A 19,701-nucleotide genomic window follows, 5' to 3' on the forward strand; every position below is an offset into this window, starting at 1 on the left:
CCCTGCCATGAGCAGGGATGCCTTCCACTACACCAGACTAGAAATGCAACACCACAGCACTTCAAGAAAAATATTTCTTTTTTGAAAAGATTAATGTTTAGACCTACAAAGTCATACATGCGCTGCAAAAGGCTCTGCAGCCAAGGGTAACACTGGGTGCAAAAAGCAAAAAGAGGAACCCAATTGGGTTAATTCCTCAAAACCCCACAGGAAAACAAGAGATCAAGCATTAAAACCTGTCTAAGGTGCTGGCCACATTCTGAGCCACTCAACAGCAAGAAACCTTTGCATGCACATTTGCAATTTAAAAATAATGCATACAAGCAAGCAGTAAAGTTTTGGTAAGGCGAGGTGGCAAAATCTTCTGACTTGTTTGTGGTAAAGAAGTCCCAGTCTGCAGGATGTTTTTTTCCACATAGGGCCAATGAAAGTCTCCCACACATCAAGAAAAGGCATTTACTGCACTTTTCCCTTACTCATTTGTGCAAAGAGTCAATTAATGACTGACTAAGGTTCATGGTCCCAGGGTGGACCCCTGAAAAGTGCTCCAGCTGTGGCTAGACAAAAGAAGAAGGAGGGGATGGGGGGACACATTTTTTAGAAATGGCCAGTCATTCATGCCCAGCCAGTGACAGAAAACTCTGGACTTCACCAGCACTGAAATGATTCACTCCTCTTGACCAGAACTAAGAAATCCCATGCTCCTGCCACCTCTTTGCAAGACTCCCTCATTTTGGGAAAACTCCCAGGCTGCCTGGGGTGGAGAAGCACCTGCACATGCAGCAGGTGAAGCTGGAGCAATTTCAGGCCACAACAAAGCCATGTGTTCTGTGCTTTTAGCATCAGTGACAAAGATCTGGTCCCAGCTCACCTTAATGAGGTCTTTCAGCAGGGTCTGACAGATCTGCTTCGTGTCGTTCTTAGAGAGGTGTCTCTTGTTCATAAGCACACGGTACCTATTGAAAAAGTCAGGGTAGGACCACCTGAAAGCAAAGCACACGCTGGGTTAGTCTGCATGCTGGGCACTGCTTCACTAAAATAAAGTGCTTGGAGTCATAGATGAGCCAAAGTGTGCAATATTTCAAGGGATTTCTCACCACAACCCTCAGCATGGACCAACTCCAAAAGGAGCTACTCACCCCCAGCTTGGCCCCAATCTCAGATGCTGAATGACCATGTGGCCTTTCCAGCCTGGAACAGAGAGGCCACAGATCACCCTGCTCTCACCCCTGATGTGCTTCCCAATCTGCTGCTCTTTACCACTCAAATGCAACAATGCTGCTCCTGTCAGAAAGGAGAAGCTAACTTGGGAAAAATCATGGATCTCTTGTTTACCCAAAAATAAAAATTAAACAGCAATCTTCATAAAGTTGTAGAAAATGAATCAAATAGAAATTCTTCGGTTTTTGTGTTCCCAAACTCTGCTGAATACTAATTTCAACCTACTCCCTAATTGCTCCGTCTTGAGGTCTGCGACTGACACCCTTCAAACAAACACAAAATCTTTTGGCTCTGGAAAGACAAAGCAGCCCCTTGGAAGATGCCTCACTGTCTCCAGCAGCAAAGCCTCCAAACAGGCAATGCTAATTGAAGGAATTAGAGCACTGTATCCTGCTGCTAGAAATATCATCTCCTGCTGTTGGTGATAGATGCAGACTGCGATCCTGAAATTGCTTCAGCATCTGCCAAGTTTCAGCCTTCTCTAAATTAACACAGTGACTTATAAATCCCTCAAAACCTGAGATTTTAATTAACACTAAACTTTTCCAGCAATGTCCAGAATGATCATTGATACTTCAACAAAATACGCGTAACAAGCATCAAAGAGAGACTGGAGAGAATCACAGAGGATTTGATTTCTGCCCTCACTCAACAAAACCACCTGTGAGCCTGATCCTTACCTGCAGGGATGCTCTGGCAACCAGGACGAGAACAAACTGTGAAGAGCTGCCACACAGAAACATTCTCTTCACCCAGAGGCCCCATGTCCACCTTAACTTTTTGCATTACTGCACCAAATTCTTCCTATTTTTACAATTCCAGGGATTAAGAGTGTGGGAGGGAAAATAAACTGAAAGGGCCAGAGCATTGCTTGTGACAGGTCGTGGCCAGTTTGCAGTGGTGAGGCTGAGTGAGACCACCTGAGCAGTCACAGCTGCCAGCTCTACAAAATGCATCATGAAACAAAACTGTTCAGTCGGAAGGGACCTGCACAATCATCTACTCCAGCTGCTGGTATCTCTCATGAAACACCTTGAAGGCTGGAAGCTGTGGTATTTGCTAAGACAGGCATATTGCTGATTTCAAAACACACAGCCAACAGAGTTTTGTGCCACTTCAGAAAAGGGGAGGAAAGCCAATGCTTTTTTTTCATTGAAAAGAGTACAGTAAAAGGAAATGTTTGCAAAGGGAATGAAGAGAGCAAATGGGAAAAAAAGGTGGACTGGCAAACCACATGTAACTCCTGCATGGACACACAGCACCCAGGACACAACTAGTAAAAAATAAAGGGACTGGCAAAAACCAGAATACCCTTGGGATTGCACCTAAAGCCAAAGGTAAAATGGAGATCTTGTCGGGGCAAAAGCATGAAGGCCACTGTGATGAAAGGATTTCCCATGCTCAGAATGCTCAGATTGGCTCTGGAACAGCCAGATTTAGTGCTGATTCAATCTCTGTCTCCATGGGCTAGTCCTGAGGCCAGGCAGCTACAGCTACCCACCCTCAAATAACCAAAAGTGCTGGATCACCACTAAAAAAACTAAGATGACAGCTATAGGGAGCTCCCTCTGGGGAGGGAAAACTTGAGCACAAAGATTATGCAAGACTACAGGCTTGTGTCCTGTAAGGTTTACCTTAAACTTGCCTCCTCTTTGCTTTCCCAGCACCTCTGTTTTATAATTACGTTTCCCATTTTGCATTGTGCAAATAAAATCCATTTTCATTTCAAGCATGCCCAGGGTTTACACAGCTCCAAATCAAACCTGAGAGGAGAAGCAGAGCATGCGGAGCCCGAGGCACCCAGCCAAGCACACGAGGCTGGCTCGGGTACTGCTCAAGCCAGGGAAAGCTTGGGAGGAGGGAAGAGAGAAGGAAGGAGTATTCCCATTAACCTGCCAGAGTCAGCTCAGGCACTGGCATTATTAACTGCTGATATCTGGAGAAAAAAAATCACCCTGCAGGTGCCACCCAGGCTCTTCCAGCTAAGGGCAGATGGTGAAGAGGCAGAACATGAAACTCAGGGCACAGGTCCAAGCTGGGCACAAAGTAAAATCCATCATCTTCCAGGACCACAGCAGAGATGGAGATCCCACAGCTGCCCACAAGCAAGAGTCAGACACCTGCAGGAATTCCTTAAAAATAAATCATAGGTCACTGCACAGTGGGTCTTCCTCCAGAGCCTGTCATTCTCATTTCCCAAGGCAGAAAAAAATTATTTTCCATGTCCATCCTTAATAAAAATTACTCACTTTTCAGGAGTAAGTCTCACATGAGACATTGGAAGAGTCAGAGAATACATTCCCTGGTTTCTGCCAAGGTGTTCACAGGACTGGTGGCATCCACAGCCCCACATGTCCCAGAGGTTCACAGCCCCACGCTGAGCCCCAGGGCACTGAACTGCCTCCCTTGTGCTCTCACCACTCTGATTTATCAGGGAATGACAGCCCTGACACCACACTGCTCCTGAATTATTGTCCATGGGCATCATGACAAAATCTGTGCCACAACAGGAGTTTCGCTGGGATATTTGCCATCCCAGTTCATCAGCAAAAGAAAGCTGCAGGGGTTCATAGGTGCTGCTACAGAATCCTCCCCGGAGAAAGGAACAATTAAAGCACTCAGGTTTAATGTAACATGCCTCATTGAACCACTCGAGGCTCAAAGCTGTATAAAATTTCCTTACAACTATCTGCTGGGAGAGAAACAAACATGATCCCCCAGCCCTGCAAGGGAGATTTCTCCAGTGCAGAAATACTGAAGCTCAGTGCTTTGTTGTACATGCACTTTTAAAATTACTTTTCTGCACATACTTTTTTTTTTTTTTTTAGGTACAATGCCTTCATTTTAAAAGGGAAAACAAAAACAAACATGAAAACAAAAAAAGAAAATTCATTCATACTTGCCAAGCCACACACTGACTCCCAGCAGGAGACAAAGGATGTGCTGTGTTACCCCACAGCTTAGCAGGTCAGGAAAGACCATGGGAAGGGTACACCTCAGTTCAACTTGTGGACAGGTATCAAATAAAAAACAGATCTCAGGTGCTTAGTATGCTGCCACACAACACACAGCATGGGCAAGCCTCAGTGCTGAGGGCTGGAAACCACCAAGGGACACTAAATAAATACAGATCTGTATCATTATTATCAAGTTTTAAGATCCAGATAAGTGATGCAGAGAAAAGAGATGGAACCAGGGCATTTTTGTACCTGCACAACTGAGAAACAGGAAGAAGGAGGCACAAAGGACTGGGCAGATGCTACTCAAACTGAGATCAAGCCAACCTCAAACAGCTGAATTTTGCTTTGATGCCAGCACAGGTCACTAAGGGGAAAAGGCAATAAAGGGAAGGGAAGAATGCAGAAAAATAACTTATGCCTGTGCAAAAAAACCCTCCTTGGGCTCAAGCAGCAAGGAGGATGGTTGGCTGAGAGCCTGAGGCTTGGTCATCCCAGCAAAGTCTTTGGCACCTACAGGAAACAGAGGGAATAAGACATAGCACATGCCACAGATGAAGTAATCTTTTTTCTGTAGTTTAAGCAACCAGATTTGGATGTTTTACACAAAAATGCAGCCAGGTGCAAAGCAAAGGGGCCGTTCCTGTCCAAAATCAAGGGTTTATGAACCTGAGCAGAGCCAGCTGTGTTTATTACAATGCCAAATTGAAGGGAGAGCGTGGGTAGGAAACTGGGGTTGACATTCCAAGGAAGCTTCCAAGAAGCATCTTTCCAAGCAGTCAACAACTGCCCAAAATATCCACAACCCATTGTTTCAGCAATGTTGTGCCAGCTGCACTGAGTGAACAGCAGAAAGCAGTGTTATAGATCAAAAAAGCTTCCAACTCTTAACCATAATATGGTTTCTTTTGGTACCCTAAAATAACTGAACGTGAAATGTTTCCACTCAGAGCAAACAAATTCACCCAAGACCATCCCAGGTGCTGAGCAAACTCAGTTTTGTGTGGGAAATCCTGGCAGCACCACAAGGCACCCTCCTCTGAAGGGGTCAATATATTAAGCAGGAAGGAGCTGGGCGATATTTATCTTTTCAGAGGAGTCGGAACACGTCTGGAAGAGTGCAGGTTCAATCTCAGAGCCAAGATTTGACATGAAATTATTTTAGAAGCTGCAGTTCAGGGAGAAAATTTCTCTTGCCTTGTTTACTGCAGCAGAACAGATTTGCCTTTCAATTAGTTCTAAAACATGCAGTCTGGCCTGGCTTGAAATTAGCTGGAATATATTCAAAGGGAAAAACGAGGGGGGGAAAGCCCCTCCATTTACATATTACACCTTTGTTGGGTGTGGGCAAACAGAACTGTTGGTAGCCAAAGCAATTTATAGGTCTTGTTATCCTGAAATGACAGCCAGACAGCTAAAGGCACATTCTGTAAAAAAATTATACATCAAGGATGTCCATGATAGTTTTCAATTATAAATGTTTAATATTTATAGAGTTTAGCAGCTGGGATTTCACACTGAATTGATACAAAAATGCTGAATCTGACAGTGTGCTCCAGCGACCAGAGGAAGCAGCCAAATGCCAAGGATACTTAAACTATAAATACATAACAACTACAAAGAGGGTAATTCAGAGAGAACTGCAGTGATGAGGCAATTCAGAGTGATGGCACAGTGGGGCAACACTGCTGCTGGACCACTGACTGGAAACCACCATAACCAGCAGGGAGAAAAAAAAAAGTACAGTTTTGACAGAACCAATTTTAAAACTTGGTTTAAAGAATTATTTTGCTATTCATGGAGATGTGCAGCAATTAGTTCTCAACAGACTCATCTCTGTGCAGCCAGTTTCTGTAAGGAAGATGAATGGTTTTACAGCACAGAGACATCTTCCACGCTTTACCCAGGGAAGCTGATGATAGATTTACTACCTACACACCTCAGACACTCCATTCATCACAGTCATTTATGTACATGCTAACAGACACAGATTTCTTAACTGCTGAGTAACATTTCAAAGCAAATGATACATTTCCAATTTATTTCAGGCGCAGCCTGAGCGCAGCCTACCATGGAAATGGTAAAATAAACCTAGGAACACCCTAAGTGGGGAGTCCCAGGCTTCAGATTCCTGAGACTTACACAGCTTGAACAACTACCACTTGTATTAAAAATTATTTCTTTTTCTAGAGGTAAAAAAATTATTAAGGATTCAAAACACTGAATTCTTCAGCAGCGGGTGGATTTATCCAGAGATCTCTGAATCAAAGTCACATCACCCTCAGAAAGCTACTCTAGTGACAGTGTGCTGGAATATATTCAGAAATAAACATTACAGGATGAAAACAAGAGTTCTTCTATTGTTTCTGGATAAAACTTACCTTGAGATAAACAAATTTGGAAGTTCCCTGTTGCTTTATGGGTAAATTGCTTACACCTGAGCGAAGTGAAAGTCACAAAGATCAAGTTTTCTGCGATTATTTTAAAGTATTCTAAATTTAGAGCCTTCACAAGAGGTTTAAATTTAAAGCAATGACTGTCCTTTTCGGTTTTATCCTTAATCAAGCAATATAAATTCAACCTGTCTTAATATATAAGGAAATACAGAGGAATAATCAATGCTCACTGTGATGAAAACCGAGAGATATCACATGTAAAACTGCAGAAATAACTAAAAGTCTGTTACTTTTCCTACAAAACAAGATCCTGTGGAAGCATCTTTTCCCAAGATGGTCCATAAAGTCAATATAAAGACACAGATTATTCACAATCTTTCAATGACATTGTCCAGCTCCTGGGTCTGGATCTTCAAGATTGGAATTTTCTGAGTAAGGAAGATGAAGAACTATGGGAGCCCAAAGTGAGTATTCTATTTGGTGCAGAGCTGCTCCTATAGACACTTACATCCTAGAAATATTAAAATACACAAATATGTGTCCTTCAAGAATCACAAACTTTGGAGAAGGTCACTCTGAAAGGCTGAAATTGCTTTTTGAACCCTTTTTTTTGTCCCTGGAAGAAGAACAAGAGCTGACAAGTTGCAGTGAAGGAAGAGTTCTGTATTCCTAGCGTCCTGGGAAAAGATCTCACAACCAAAAGCATGCAAGCAGAGCTGAGAGCATCACTTTTTAGTTTGTAAGGGTGGAGTGGTTCTTGTACTGGCCAATTCTTTGCTGTCAATAGATCCTGGCTGGTGTCCAGGTGCTGCAGTGGTTTCTCCCCTCTGCTCCCCCTCCCCATTACTGATTTCACATTGATTTTAGTGCTGTGGAGTATTAGCTGCAGTTAAGTGAGCAGAAATGGGAAAATGCTACAAATCTGTAGGATAATCATGAATGGAGAGGAACAGGGTGTGTTCCATGCAGCCATGGTAAGACCAGTAACAAACCTCACAAAACACACAACGCTCAGGTCAGAGCTCCCCAGACTCTCCCAGGACCCCCCATGGCAAAGCCAGGGCTCAGACTGCACTGGGCAGTGTGACTGCTTGCTTGGGGAGCAAAGAACTGCATTTCTCTGGCCTTTTCCATGTGAAAAAACCCCCATTTTTCATTGCTTCAGGGCTTTTACTGCAAGGACTAACAGATTTGGTCTGGCTACAAAGATGGGAGTGAAAAACACCCATGGGCTGGAATTTTTGATTCCCACCGTGGCTTAGGGATCAATTAAGGAAGAAGCAGCTTTTACTGGTTGCTTCCTCAGAAGTCCTCAAGACTTCGGAGATGAGAGCCAAAGGTGATGCTGGGTCTTCTAACAGGGTCAGACTCCCAGCATGAGGGCCCAGATCTGCACCCTGCCGTACTGGCAGCGGACACAGAGAAATTGGGCTCCATGAGTATTTTCTTCTTCTCCTTCTGTTTTCCCTTCTTCCTCCTTAAGTTGCTGGACCCAGCTGGTCAGGGAGGACCCCAAGACCAGCTGTGACCTGTCCACAGAGGTCCCTGGCCAGCAGAGGTGACAGAGCCACCTCAACCTGCAGCTGCTGCCCTCGGCTGCCAGAAGCCCCTGCAGCTTTTCAGGAGGTGAGAGCAGCACACTCCTCCCCAAAATGCAGGACAGGGGGCTGCTCATGGTGCTCCACATCACGCTTAGCCAACACTTCACCGAGCATATTTATGACTTCTTTGTTCCATATAGAAGGGCTGATGGCTTTGCTGACATTAACACAAAGCTGCTTGGCACTAAAATGCAATTGATGCATTTTTAGAATTATTTGCCCTTGTCATCTTCAGGACTTATGTATAGTCTATTTTTTCTGATTTATTGGGCCTTAAAAACCTCTTTTGAATTTTATATCTTAATCAGCAGGAGCACACCACCCATAACCCTCCTTTTTATGATGCAAGAGTTTGAAGCCTAGGATGCTCTGGATGTGCTCTGTGAAATTCTACAACAATAATTTACAACCCTTATTTTCTTTCTCTGAAAATAGAATCAGAATTTTTTTTTGGCTGAAATGAGGATTGCAGCAGATGTCTGAAGCCAGGGGGAAGAAAAAATCACACACAAAGAAAATCAAATTGAACAGTGGAAGAGGCTTCAGGCAAACAGTGAAGAAGTGCTTTAGGGCAGTGCTTGCTTCCAGAGTTGTTTCGTTACTTGGTTTTCACCTAGGTACAGCATCCATCCAAACTGGATTCCTTTGTCTGCCAGGCATCAGCTTTTTCAGAGGTTTCATGAGAGCAAATTACCTCTCAGGACCAGACTGAAAGCAGCAGCTGGAGCACTGGACACAGCACAACACACTCTCTGTCATGCCCACTTTGCAGCTCTTTGCTTGACAATGAATCTCTTACACTTGAGGAGCCCAGGACATAATGGGAGTTTGGCAAAATGAAAAAAAAAATATATAAAAAGCAGAAAATCAATCCTGGATACAAGCAAACCTAAATAAACATTGTCCTGCCAACACAAGTATTTTCTTCTACCTCCCTCACGTCAGATAATCCCAGAAGGGTTTGGTCTTTAAAGCTCACCCAGTGCCACCCCTGCCATGGGCAGGGACACCTTCCCCTGTCCAGGGGTGCTCCAAGCCCCATCCAGCCTGGCCCTGGGCACAATGAACCTGCTGGGTAAGCGGCAGGAGCAGCACAAGCCCAGGGAATTCCCAGCCCAGCACCTGGATGGGAAGCCAGCCGTACTGATCCGGATGGTCTCCAGCACTCCACAGGCTCTCAGCTGCTGCACTGCTTTCTTCGGATCAAACCTGCAATCAGATTTAGGACAGACATTAACACACAGTGAAAGGGAGCCCACAGCCACTGCCTCTGAAACCTCAGCATACCCCGGGCCTGGCTTTGGGAACAGGCTGCACAGATGTCACACCTTTTCTCTGCATGTCGCAAAGGTCTGATTTCCAAGTTGCTTGAAACCTTGCTCCCACCCTGCTATCAATGCCAGGGGTATTCTTGGGATAGACTGACCATGTGCTGCAATTAATTAGTGCCCACAGCCAGAATCTACCTGGCTTTGTAAAGCAATACAATCACAATAAAGAAGGGAACAGGCTACCCCACCACAAGCTGCCTGGTGAACCAGCTGTTGGGGTAACAACATATTTACAGAAATCAAATTCAACAGCAAAATAAGTCTGATATATTCAATTCCATACCCAAATCAGGTAATTAATAGGTCCCACAAGTTTCTAGACTAAGTCTTACAAGAACAGTGGTGGTCATGTTCCAGACTAACGACTTAAGTAGGCACCATGTGGAAATTCAAGGTGTTTCTGCCCTCCTCTTTAAAGCTTGCATCATCCCTTACCACTGGCATCTCATTTCTATCAGGAATTTGTGGCAAAAAAAAACTCATGGCAACTTCCAGCTGAATACCCAGGCAGTTCCTGGCAAAAACTCACTCCAAGCTCAGACCATGCTTGCAGAGAGTGAGTCCAGGTACCAGCATCCCCCATGGCCGCTCCCTCCTTCCACCCTGACTCTGAATGCACAAGGAGGTCACAGCTCTCCAGCCCTGGAAGGCACTGGAAAAGGTCCCTGCATCAAGCTCAGTCTCACATGATGCAATGTCCATAGCTGTGTGAGGTTTCCAGAACAAAGCTTCTTGTATAATGCCAGTATTTTTCCCTTTCTGAAAGCTCAAAATATTTACACCTGCAAGTCAAGATTACATGAATAATTCTTCGTGCTCTCTTCTGTACAAAAGCAGCATGAAAAATAGTCTCCTTCTTCTCTCTCTGTGCTTTTTTTAATTCCCTGGACCTGTCAAGTCTCCAAGCAAGTTATTCACTGCAACACCACCAACACTGTGCAGGGTGAAAAATCAGTCTGGGCTGTCACTCACTTCAAGGAAGAACCCACAAGGGTGCAATTTCCATAACAATAAATAATAAACAGGAGTGGCAGATCGACAGGTAAGCGTCAGTCCTGGAAGATGCCAGGGCAATTTCTCTGGTATCCAAGGGAAACTCTGCAAAGCAGCAAAGCCCTGCTCAGTGGGGGTGAAATGCAGCCACCAGAGAGGCTGCAGTCATCTGCCAGCAGCACCTCCAGTTATGGGCTAATGCTGAAATTAAGATCTTAAAAGTGGGACAATACAGCTTATTACAAAGTCCTTTTCCTTGCCATGGTAGGTAGAAGCACCTGGCAGGTTGCTTTTGGCCTGGAAACCCAAATCAAAGATCCCAAGCCCTGCCTGAAAGTGAACCTAAAAGGAAAACTGACAGAGGAACAACCTGAAGTCAGGCATTCCCCTTGCACATCTCTCTTTGGAAGTCTTCTCCAGCAGGAATTCACCTCAGTCCCAGCCTGCAGTCAGATGCAGCAGACACCCCTGCATGGAGCAAGGTGTCCCAGGATGGGAGCCTGACACCCTCCAGCCCCATTACAGATTTTATCTTCTCAGCATGTTGTGAGTAGGAATGCAGGGTGTGAGAGACCTGAGGAACCTGCCAGTCCAACCCCCTATGCTCAAAAACTGGGACAGCTGTGGGGGCAGACCCATGGCCCAGGGGTTTAGCCAATGAAAACTGATAGAAACCTCCAGAGATGGAGGCTGAATAACCTCACAGGCAGACTGCTCCATTGACAGACTGTCCTCAGGGAGAAAAAAAAACAGGTTTACTCATGTCCAGTCTGAACCTCCCGTGTAAATTTGGGGCCATTGGCTCCCTCCTCCCACCACACACCACTGTTGAGAGCATGGCTTTCTCCTCATGGTAGCCCCTCTAAGTACTGAAGAGCTGCCATTACCTCCTCCCTGTTCTCCAGGGAAAGCTTTTCATTTTAGTAAAAACATAATGCTCTTGTGAGCCGAAAAATGTTATGTTTTAGAGGAAACTTACTTTCTCACTGAACAACAAACAAAACACCGAGTGTTCTGCACGCTGCAGACACTTGGGTGCTAACGTGGAGCAATGCTGATGATCTTTCACTTCACAAATGCTTCTCAGCACTGCACATTTTCCAGCATGTGTCTCTATATCCCACTTTAACACATAAAAAAGTACTACAAGGAGCAGCTGAGGGAGCTGGGCAGGGGCTGGAGCCCCAGGAGAGGCTGAGGGAGCTGGGCAGGGGCTGAGCCTGGAGCAAAGGAGGCTCAGGGGGGCCCTTGTGGCTCTGCACAGCTCCTGACAGGAGGGCACAGCCGGGGGGAACAGGGACAGGAGCAGAGGGAACGGCCTCAGGCTGGGGCTTGGACAGCAGCAGGAATTTCCCCATGGAAAGGGAGGTGAGGCCGTGGCAGGGGCTGCCCAGAGGGGTGTTGGAGTGCCCATCCCTGGAGATGTCTGAGGATGTGGCACTCAGTGCTCCAGGCTGGCGGCACAGCGGGGATCAGGCACAGCTGGGACTCCATGATCCTGAGCTCTTTTCCAGCCTCAGTGCTCCCAGGATTCTGTGACTTTATTTGAGCCAGGCTAAGGATACAAATTCCTCAAGCTGGTGGCAGCAAGACCAACCTTGACCACGATCCCCAGGTGACCATGCCAATTAAGCAATCCATGAGGGGTGAGGGGGGAGAGGCTCTTGCAGAACCAGCCACAGGAGACACCTGAACCCCCTGCGGATGAGGATGCAACCCCATCACCACAACCTAAAGCAACCTCCTCCAGAACCATCCTTGTGTCTATTTTGGCCTGTCATTTGTTCCCAAAATCCTGAGCTGGGACATTCACCAATAGTAGCATCACACTGGGCAGAGCCATCACTTGGAGTAGGAGCAGGCACTGGCAGAATTATCCTCCTGGTGCTTGCTACCCATAATATCTTAGGGATACAACTGAGTTCATTCAATTACTGCCCCCTGAAAACCAGGAGTTTGCACATCCATGGAATTATATTAACTGTATCCTGAGCATCGCATGAAAAATTGAAAGTTCAAAGGCAGAGAAGTGAAGAGGGATGAGCTGAAAGGAGAGCTAAGCAGGGACATGGAGTCCTGGAAAGACCCACTGGAAAGATGAAACCACTTCATCACACAGAGCATCTACCACACTCTCACTACAGCAAGTCAGAGAATAATTTTGTGCTTCATCTAAAGAAAATTTTCAATCACACAGTGTAATCCTGAATTTCACTTAATGAACACCCTCTGCAAAAGGCAAGAGGAGACCAAGGCCCAAGCACATGCAGTTCCTCCAGGATGGTGTGTGAAACAGATCAGCACAGCACAGGAACACAGATCCCATCACAGCCATCCTTCTCCAGGGCTGCTAACTACTCATCTAAGGAATCAGGTAAATAGAAACCAGTTTCTGAATGTCTTGCAGTGATTAATACCCCTCACTTTGCTGTTAGCAGGGGCAGAAGAGTCAAGCCAGGAAGCTTCCTGGTGGATACATCTCTCCCAGCACATCATGACCAAGGGTGAGTCTGTTTAGAGAAGCTCTGCCTTCCTTCCAGGACACTGTTGGAGCTGTCTCTGCATTCCTAAATTGCACTGTGCTCACTGGGAGCACTCAGCCTGCATCAGATCAGCTGCAGGGAAATGCCTCCCTGCTGCTGGATTACATTTACAACCTTCTTCCTTAAAGGTCACCACCTGCACTTGATGCCTTTCAAGGACATCATATCTGTAAGGTCCCTGCATACTAATGGCCAAGCTTTTCTGGAGTTACAGAGAAGAAAACTGGGCACAAATCCATGACCAAGAGGTCAAACAGGGCTAAAAACTACCTGCTCACAGAGTTTGCTGCCTGTGATACGTCTCTGAGCTATGGACAAAGATCAGGACTGGCCTTTTGCTTCAGCTGCTCACCTGCCTGGAGTTGATACAAACCACATCTTTACTTTTTCTACATTTATTTTGGAAGCACCAAGATATTTCTGTTCATTTTACAAGCCCACTACTTATCTCTTCTTTTTCATTTCCTTCTCTTGTCACTGTTTGGAACTATAATTATTTAAATCAAAGCAAGTCTAAGATAAAAACTGCATGAAGACCCTATCACTGCAAAGCAAGGACGCTCACTATTAGCAGAGCATTTCTATGAATTATTAGAACCTGAATTTGGCTTCATTTCAGAGGCACAAACCTCCCATGCTGAAACCCAAAAAGGTGACTCCAGCAACCCACACAGACCTTCCATCTTCAGGAGCAACATTAAATGGAAAGGGAAGCTCTTTAGCAGGAGGAAGAGCCCAAAGCATGCCCTGCCACCATAAAGCTGAGCATATCTGCTCATCGAGTTCTTCATCAGTAAATCTGCAGGCAACACTAAGCTGGGAGCTTGTGTTGATCTATTGGAAGGAAGGAGGGCTCTGCAGAGAGACTTAGATCAGTTGGATGGATGGGCAGAGTCCAGCAGCATGAAGTTTAATCAGTCCAAGGGCCAAGTTCTACATTTTGGCCACAAAACCCCCCCACAACGTTCCAAGCTGGGGACAGTGTGGCTGGACAGTGCTCAGGCAGAAAGGGCCCTGGGGGTGCTGGTGACAGCCGGTTGAACATGAGCCAGCAGTGTGCCCTGGTGGCCAAGAAGGCCAGTGGCTCCTGGCCTGGGTCAGGAATGGTGTGGCCAGCGGGAGCAGGGAGCTCATTCTGCCCCTGTACCGGGCACTGCTGAGGCTGCACCTTGAGTGCTGTGTCCAGCTCTGGGCCCTCAGCTTGGGAAGGACGTTGAGATGCTGGAGCACATCCAGAGGAGGGCAGCAAGGCTGGTGAGGGGTTTGGAACACAAGCCCTGTGAGGAACGTTTGAAGGAGCTGGGGCTGTTTAGCCTGGAGAAGAGGAGGCTTAGGGGTGACCTTATTGCTCTCTACAGCTTCCTGCAGGGAGGTTGCAGACAGGTGGGGTTTGTCTCTTCCACCGGGTAGCACTGACAGAACCAGAGGACACAGCCTCTAGCTATGTCAGGGAAGGTAGAGGCTGGATATTAGGAAAAATTTTTCACCAAAAGAATAATAAAGCACTGGAATGCTCTTCCCAGGGAGGTGGTGGAATCACCATCTCTGAATGTGTTTAACAAAAGACTGGACATGGCACTTGGTGCTGTAGTCTAGCTGAGGTGTTAGGGCATAGGCTGGACTCTATGATGTTAGAGATCTCTTCCAACCTCATTATTCTGTGATTCTGTGATCTGCAGGGCCACTTACTTGAAGGGGAGCTTCTCGTCGTTGGGCTTGATGCAGCGCACATAGTGCGGGGTGGTGGCGTTCAGGGTCTCCATCAGCAGCTGCAGGGAGTTGCGGAACTGAAAGACAAAACCACTCATCTGGAGGAGGGAGGGAGGAGCTGTGACCCTGCAGCCCCAGCCAGCAGTGCCACAAGCCACCTGTGGGTGTGACACGGAGTGAGCCTCCCCATGGACCCAGCACAGGCAGGGGGAATTCAGAGAAGACACTGTGGGGTTGAGGGCTTCCAGCTCAAAGAGTCAGGAGCAATAAAGCTCGGGAGTCTGCCCAGTTGGGTCTTTAAACATCTCCAAGGACGGAGACAGCACAACCTCTCTGTGCCCCTGTTGAACTTTTTGACTGCCCATAGGGGGGAAAATGCTCCTTTTCTGAAGCTGTTTCAGTTTAAAGGCTCCACAGTATATTGGGACACCATCCAGTGAATCCCAGAGTCTCCACCCTCCCCAGACCATCTCCCAGCTGCTTTCAGCCAAGACTTCTCAATCCTGCTGTTCCAGAGACACCACTAGAAGTCATCCAAAACACAACAGCTGAACACAGAGATCATGGGAAAGTCTCTTTCCACCCAGCTTTTTATTTACCTCTGCTTCAAACTGAAGCAACAAGGTATTAACTGGATTGTTCTGTTGTCACTGACTCCCTGAGACCTCCCATTACCTGGTGTCCCACTGTTTTCCTGTGCTCCTTGTTGGCAGCTTTGAAGGCTGGCTTGGCAGAGCGCACGTTGATCCGGGTTGTTCTCTTTGCCACAGCAGTGGCGGGCACAGTGTCCTTGTCCTCCTGGAATAAGTCTGCTACCATCTGATACTGAAACAAAAGGCAACACTTGAGCACCTCTGGCCCTGTTCGCTGGGGAATGAACCCACCCAGCTCCCACTGCTCAGGCCATTCCTCACTCATCCTAAACCTGGAAGGGGAAAAAGGGCAAGAAAGTGAAAGCAAGAGGAGTTGTCTACATGAACCATGTCAGCAGGACAGCTGACCATTCTGTGCTGCAGGTCATGAAACCTTGAAACATGCACATTAAATCAAACTAACCTAAAAAGAAACAAGGCTGGATTGCTGAGGTCTTGCCAAGGCACAAAACCTCCTGGACAGGAGGTGACTCTTGCTCCCAAGGCTTTGTTTCAGGGTGTTTATGCAGCCCTGCCCCAGCAAGGATGCTCCCTACACAGCACACACCCCAGCACAGGATCTCCTGTGAGCACAGGCTGCAGTCAGGCCCCACCACAGCCCCGGAGACACCCTTGCTTTTCAAAAAATTAAGGGACACAAACACTTCCTCCCTAATGACCCACCTTCCAGGGTAGCACCACCATCCCACAACCCTACAAGCACCACATCTACCTCAACAGATCCTAAGCCTGGGATTTCTGGGAAGCCAGCAGCCACATTTCTGCTTCACAAACAACAGGTGAGCTGGCAAAGGCAGTTAATGCCTTTTTTATTATTATTATTTAGGAGACAGGATATTCAGATTTACATTAGGTTGGGGAACCTGAATATTAAGTAAGCCACCATAAACCTGGTCTGGTTAGCAAGCCGGTTGAATTTTCACATCTTGAATCCATCTACACACCCACACTGGCTACTGCCACAGCTGCACTTACATTCAAAGGGGAAATCCTTAAATGTAAAAAAGCCCTCTCTGCCAGCAGGTGGGATGTCATGTCTCACCAGCTGAGCTGGGCTCCTGCCAAAGCACCCACAGGGCCTCCCAGCAGCAGGGATGCCGGAGCACCTGAGGGACAGAACCGCATTCCCCACATCCATGGCACACCACGCCCAACACATCCACCCCAAAACCACGAGCACAAGGCAGTGGCAGCTGCCGAGCACTCTTGCCCCCACCTCAGGCTCCTCCAAAAGCCCAGCCTGGTTGCATTTCCATTAAGATCCCAGCAAGAGTGCTGTGGTTTACCACTTTTTAGACATAAACAGACAGCCCTGTGCTGTGAAGGGCTGCCTGGCTCTCTGCCACATCCCTGGGCTGAGACAGGAACACTTCCAGCCCTGTCCTGTGGGATGTTCTCACAGCTTGTTAGGACAGCAGCCTCAACAACACTGTGGGAAGGAAATTATTTGCATTACATGAGCAAATTTATTGCAGGCTCCATGACTGCACTAGCTAAGGATCTGCTTCACACTCAGCTTTCACTGCTATCTCTGCAGCTCACTCAACTCCTACCACAATAAAGGCTCTCTCCTTCTTCACCTGGCCCTCTATCCCTAGAAAATGATATCCTAACAGTTGTTAGGGATGACACAACACCATCTGGGATGCTCTGACTCCTGCAAGCACGGGAGGTATGGATGACACATGTACTAATGCAGATATCCAACACAGGCTCTGCATTACTGCCTCACACCTGACAATGTGGTAAAGCCTCTGGATGTAATTTGGAGTTTCAAAATATTTTCTCAACACAGCTGGGAGTGCCTCTGATCTCTCCATCCAGTTGGTATTAATAACAGCAGTGTTTGCTCCTGGGGAAGGATCTCAGAGCCAAGCTCTCAGCTTGCATGATGCAAACCTGGTGGAACTGGGACCATCTCTAGCAGGAGCCATTCTGGGGCATAAGCAAGAGGGACAGATCCCTCCTCCCCAGCTGGCAGGGTCAAAGCCACTGGTGCATTATTTGTAATTACAGAGACCTGGAAAATAATACCTTCACAGCATGTCCTTATGCCTTCAATCAGCATTCAAATAATTTCCCTTAATTCAAAGAACATCAGCTCTCAACTGTTTTAGCTGACCAGCGCTTACAGAACTAATTAAACGCTCTATAAAGTCTCTCTCACCATCTTGTTGATGGCAGTAATTGCATTCTAATTAGCAGAAGGCAGTTCTGCCTTGGTGGGAATGTTTCATCAGCGATGGCTTGCTGACAGAGAGGTGCCCAGGTCATTGCTGTGTTAAATACAGTGTTCTCCTTGCCCTCTGTGCTGCTTTAGCGGGAATGCAAAGAAGAAAGCAGGGAATGCTGTGTGCCAGCCTGATTCTGAGGACAGGACAAAGTCCTCACAGCACAAATCTGAGCTTTAGTTAAATTTACACTTTTGGGTAGCAGAGTCAGCACTGCCACTGCTGCTTTTGCTGGTTCAGAGAGACCAGGTTGCCTTTCACAGCAAAACAAAATTGTTTCTAATTGTTTATAGCCCTGGAGGGCAAATGGCAGGCAAGAAGCAAAAATACCAGGGTAAGAATCTGCTGGCAAACAGGGGTTAGGGGCAGCAAGAGCAGATCATCAGGCGTTGAAGGATTTGGGAGAGGAATGTGACAATGCTCCTGCTGCTCTTCTTCCAGACCAGCACGAGACCAGCACAGGCTGATACAAGCCACTGCTCCCATGTTGTTAGGGGAATGGCTTAAAGGCAGAAATTCAACAACCTATCTCCCAAAGGTTCTCAGATCCAAGTGAATTTCAGAGTGTTTTGGGCTGCGTCGGGGCACATGTGGCTGCCCCATCCCTGGAAGCATCCAAGGCCACAACGGACAGGGCTTGGAGCAACCTGGCATAGCAGAAGGGGCAGGGATGACACTGGATGGAATTTATTATCCCCTCCAACACAGCTATTAAACAAAGTCCAGCCTGCTCTGATATTATATTGTGGTCCCTTCATATGGCAAGAGAGCCTTTATTTTACATCTGTGTTTTTAGGGAATGATTTCCAGGGTCTCCACCACTCCACACCACACTACTCCAATGAGGTACACTCTCTCCTCCACACCAAACAGTCAAGCAGAAATCCTTATCAGACACTGCCAGTTCTGCAGCACTGACTCCAACAGCAACTTTAGCACTGGCTAAATAATTCATCATAAAGCATCAACTATTCCTGGAGGTTACCTGGCATTTCTAATGAGCTCTAATCATGCCCAGTTTTTCCCTGGGAAGCTTCCTGAGCATGCAGAGCTCTTGATTTGGGCATTATTAAAGCCCAGCTCCATGGTTATTAATTTCACAACTACTCCCATGGATGAGAAAATTGCTCATCTCGCCATTTTCACATGAATTCCTTGCTGTGAAACAGGCCAAGCCACTGACAACACTTAAATCATTTCCCATCCTCATCTCTTCCAACTTTGACAGGAACAAACTCCTCCTAAAAATAATGTTTCCTCCACCTCTCTTCATCCCACTCCTTATTCAGGGTGTCATTTAGAAGGTCACAGCCAGCAGCACACCCAAGGGTGTCACAAAGAGAAGTCTGAATATGACACACTTTTGCTTGCAACATGCAGGCCTTCAAAACTTATAATGTAAAAAAAAAAACCAAAAAACAAAAAACCCACAAAAAAACCACAAAAAAACCACAAAAAAACCCAAACCAAAACCAATTTAACATGCTGGCCTATGCTGTGGAAGGCTTTGAAATGGTTTGGAGGAAAGCAGATGAACTCCTTCCTTAAACCACACACCAGGTTTAGAGGAACAAAGGTGCACCAGAGTCACACAGCCTGGATTTCGGCTGCTGGATGGTGAGTTGGGCTTTGCATTTTCACACTAACTGCTTAATAAAAGCAGCTTCTGGGAGAGATGGGGTTGTTTAAGGTTTCAGCTCATTAATTGACAATGAAAGACTTAAAGCTGCAGGGAAGAACTTTTGGTCTGGTTTTAAAACAACAAGGATCTGAAATTCCTTAGCCGCCTGTGCTATTGACACTTTTAACCCAACCTACCCAAATGCCTACAGAGAGCAGGAGTATGGTACAGGAAGCCAGTGCAAAATCTATTCAATTTATATAGAAAACTGTAAAATCTCCAGTGTGGAGCCCACTGTCAAATGCTCATTTAGTGCAGGCATGACCCACTCCAAAGCCTTCAGAGCCCCACAGCTCTTCTGCTTCCAACATCCCAACAAATCCACAGCACACAGGAAATTTTAAACAGCAAGAGCCAAAAAAGCCTTTACCAGGAGACCTGGCA

General features: G+C 46.5%; 1 protein-coding gene across 1 annotated transcript in view; it reads right to left on the reverse strand.

Moving 5' to 3' along the window:
- MYO5B (myosin VB) overlaps positions 1–19,701 on the reverse strand; it is a 144,451-nt gene that overhangs the window by 47,299 nt on the left and 77,451 nt on the right. Inside the window, exons 16-19 of the mRNA XM_054283409.1 lie at positions 15,428–15,577; positions 14,732–14,829; positions 9,298–9,384; positions 872–983 (exon numbers count right to left, since the gene is read on the reverse strand). Of these exons, the coding sequence (XP_054139384.1) occupies positions 872–983; positions 9,298–9,384; positions 14,732–14,829; positions 15,428–15,577 (447 nt within the window). The remainder of the gene's footprint in view (positions 1–871; positions 984–9,297; positions 9,385–14,731; positions 14,830–15,427; positions 15,578–19,701) is intronic.

Source organism: Melozone crissalis, unplaced genomic scaffold (genome assembly GCF_028551555.1).
Source record: "Melozone crissalis strain CALT ecotype California unplaced genomic scaffold, PUWL_Pcris_2 ptg000036l_1, whole genome shotgun sequence".
NCBI classification, from domain to species: domain Eukaryota; kingdom Metazoa; phylum Chordata; class Aves; order Passeriformes; family Passerellidae; genus Melozone; species Melozone crissalis.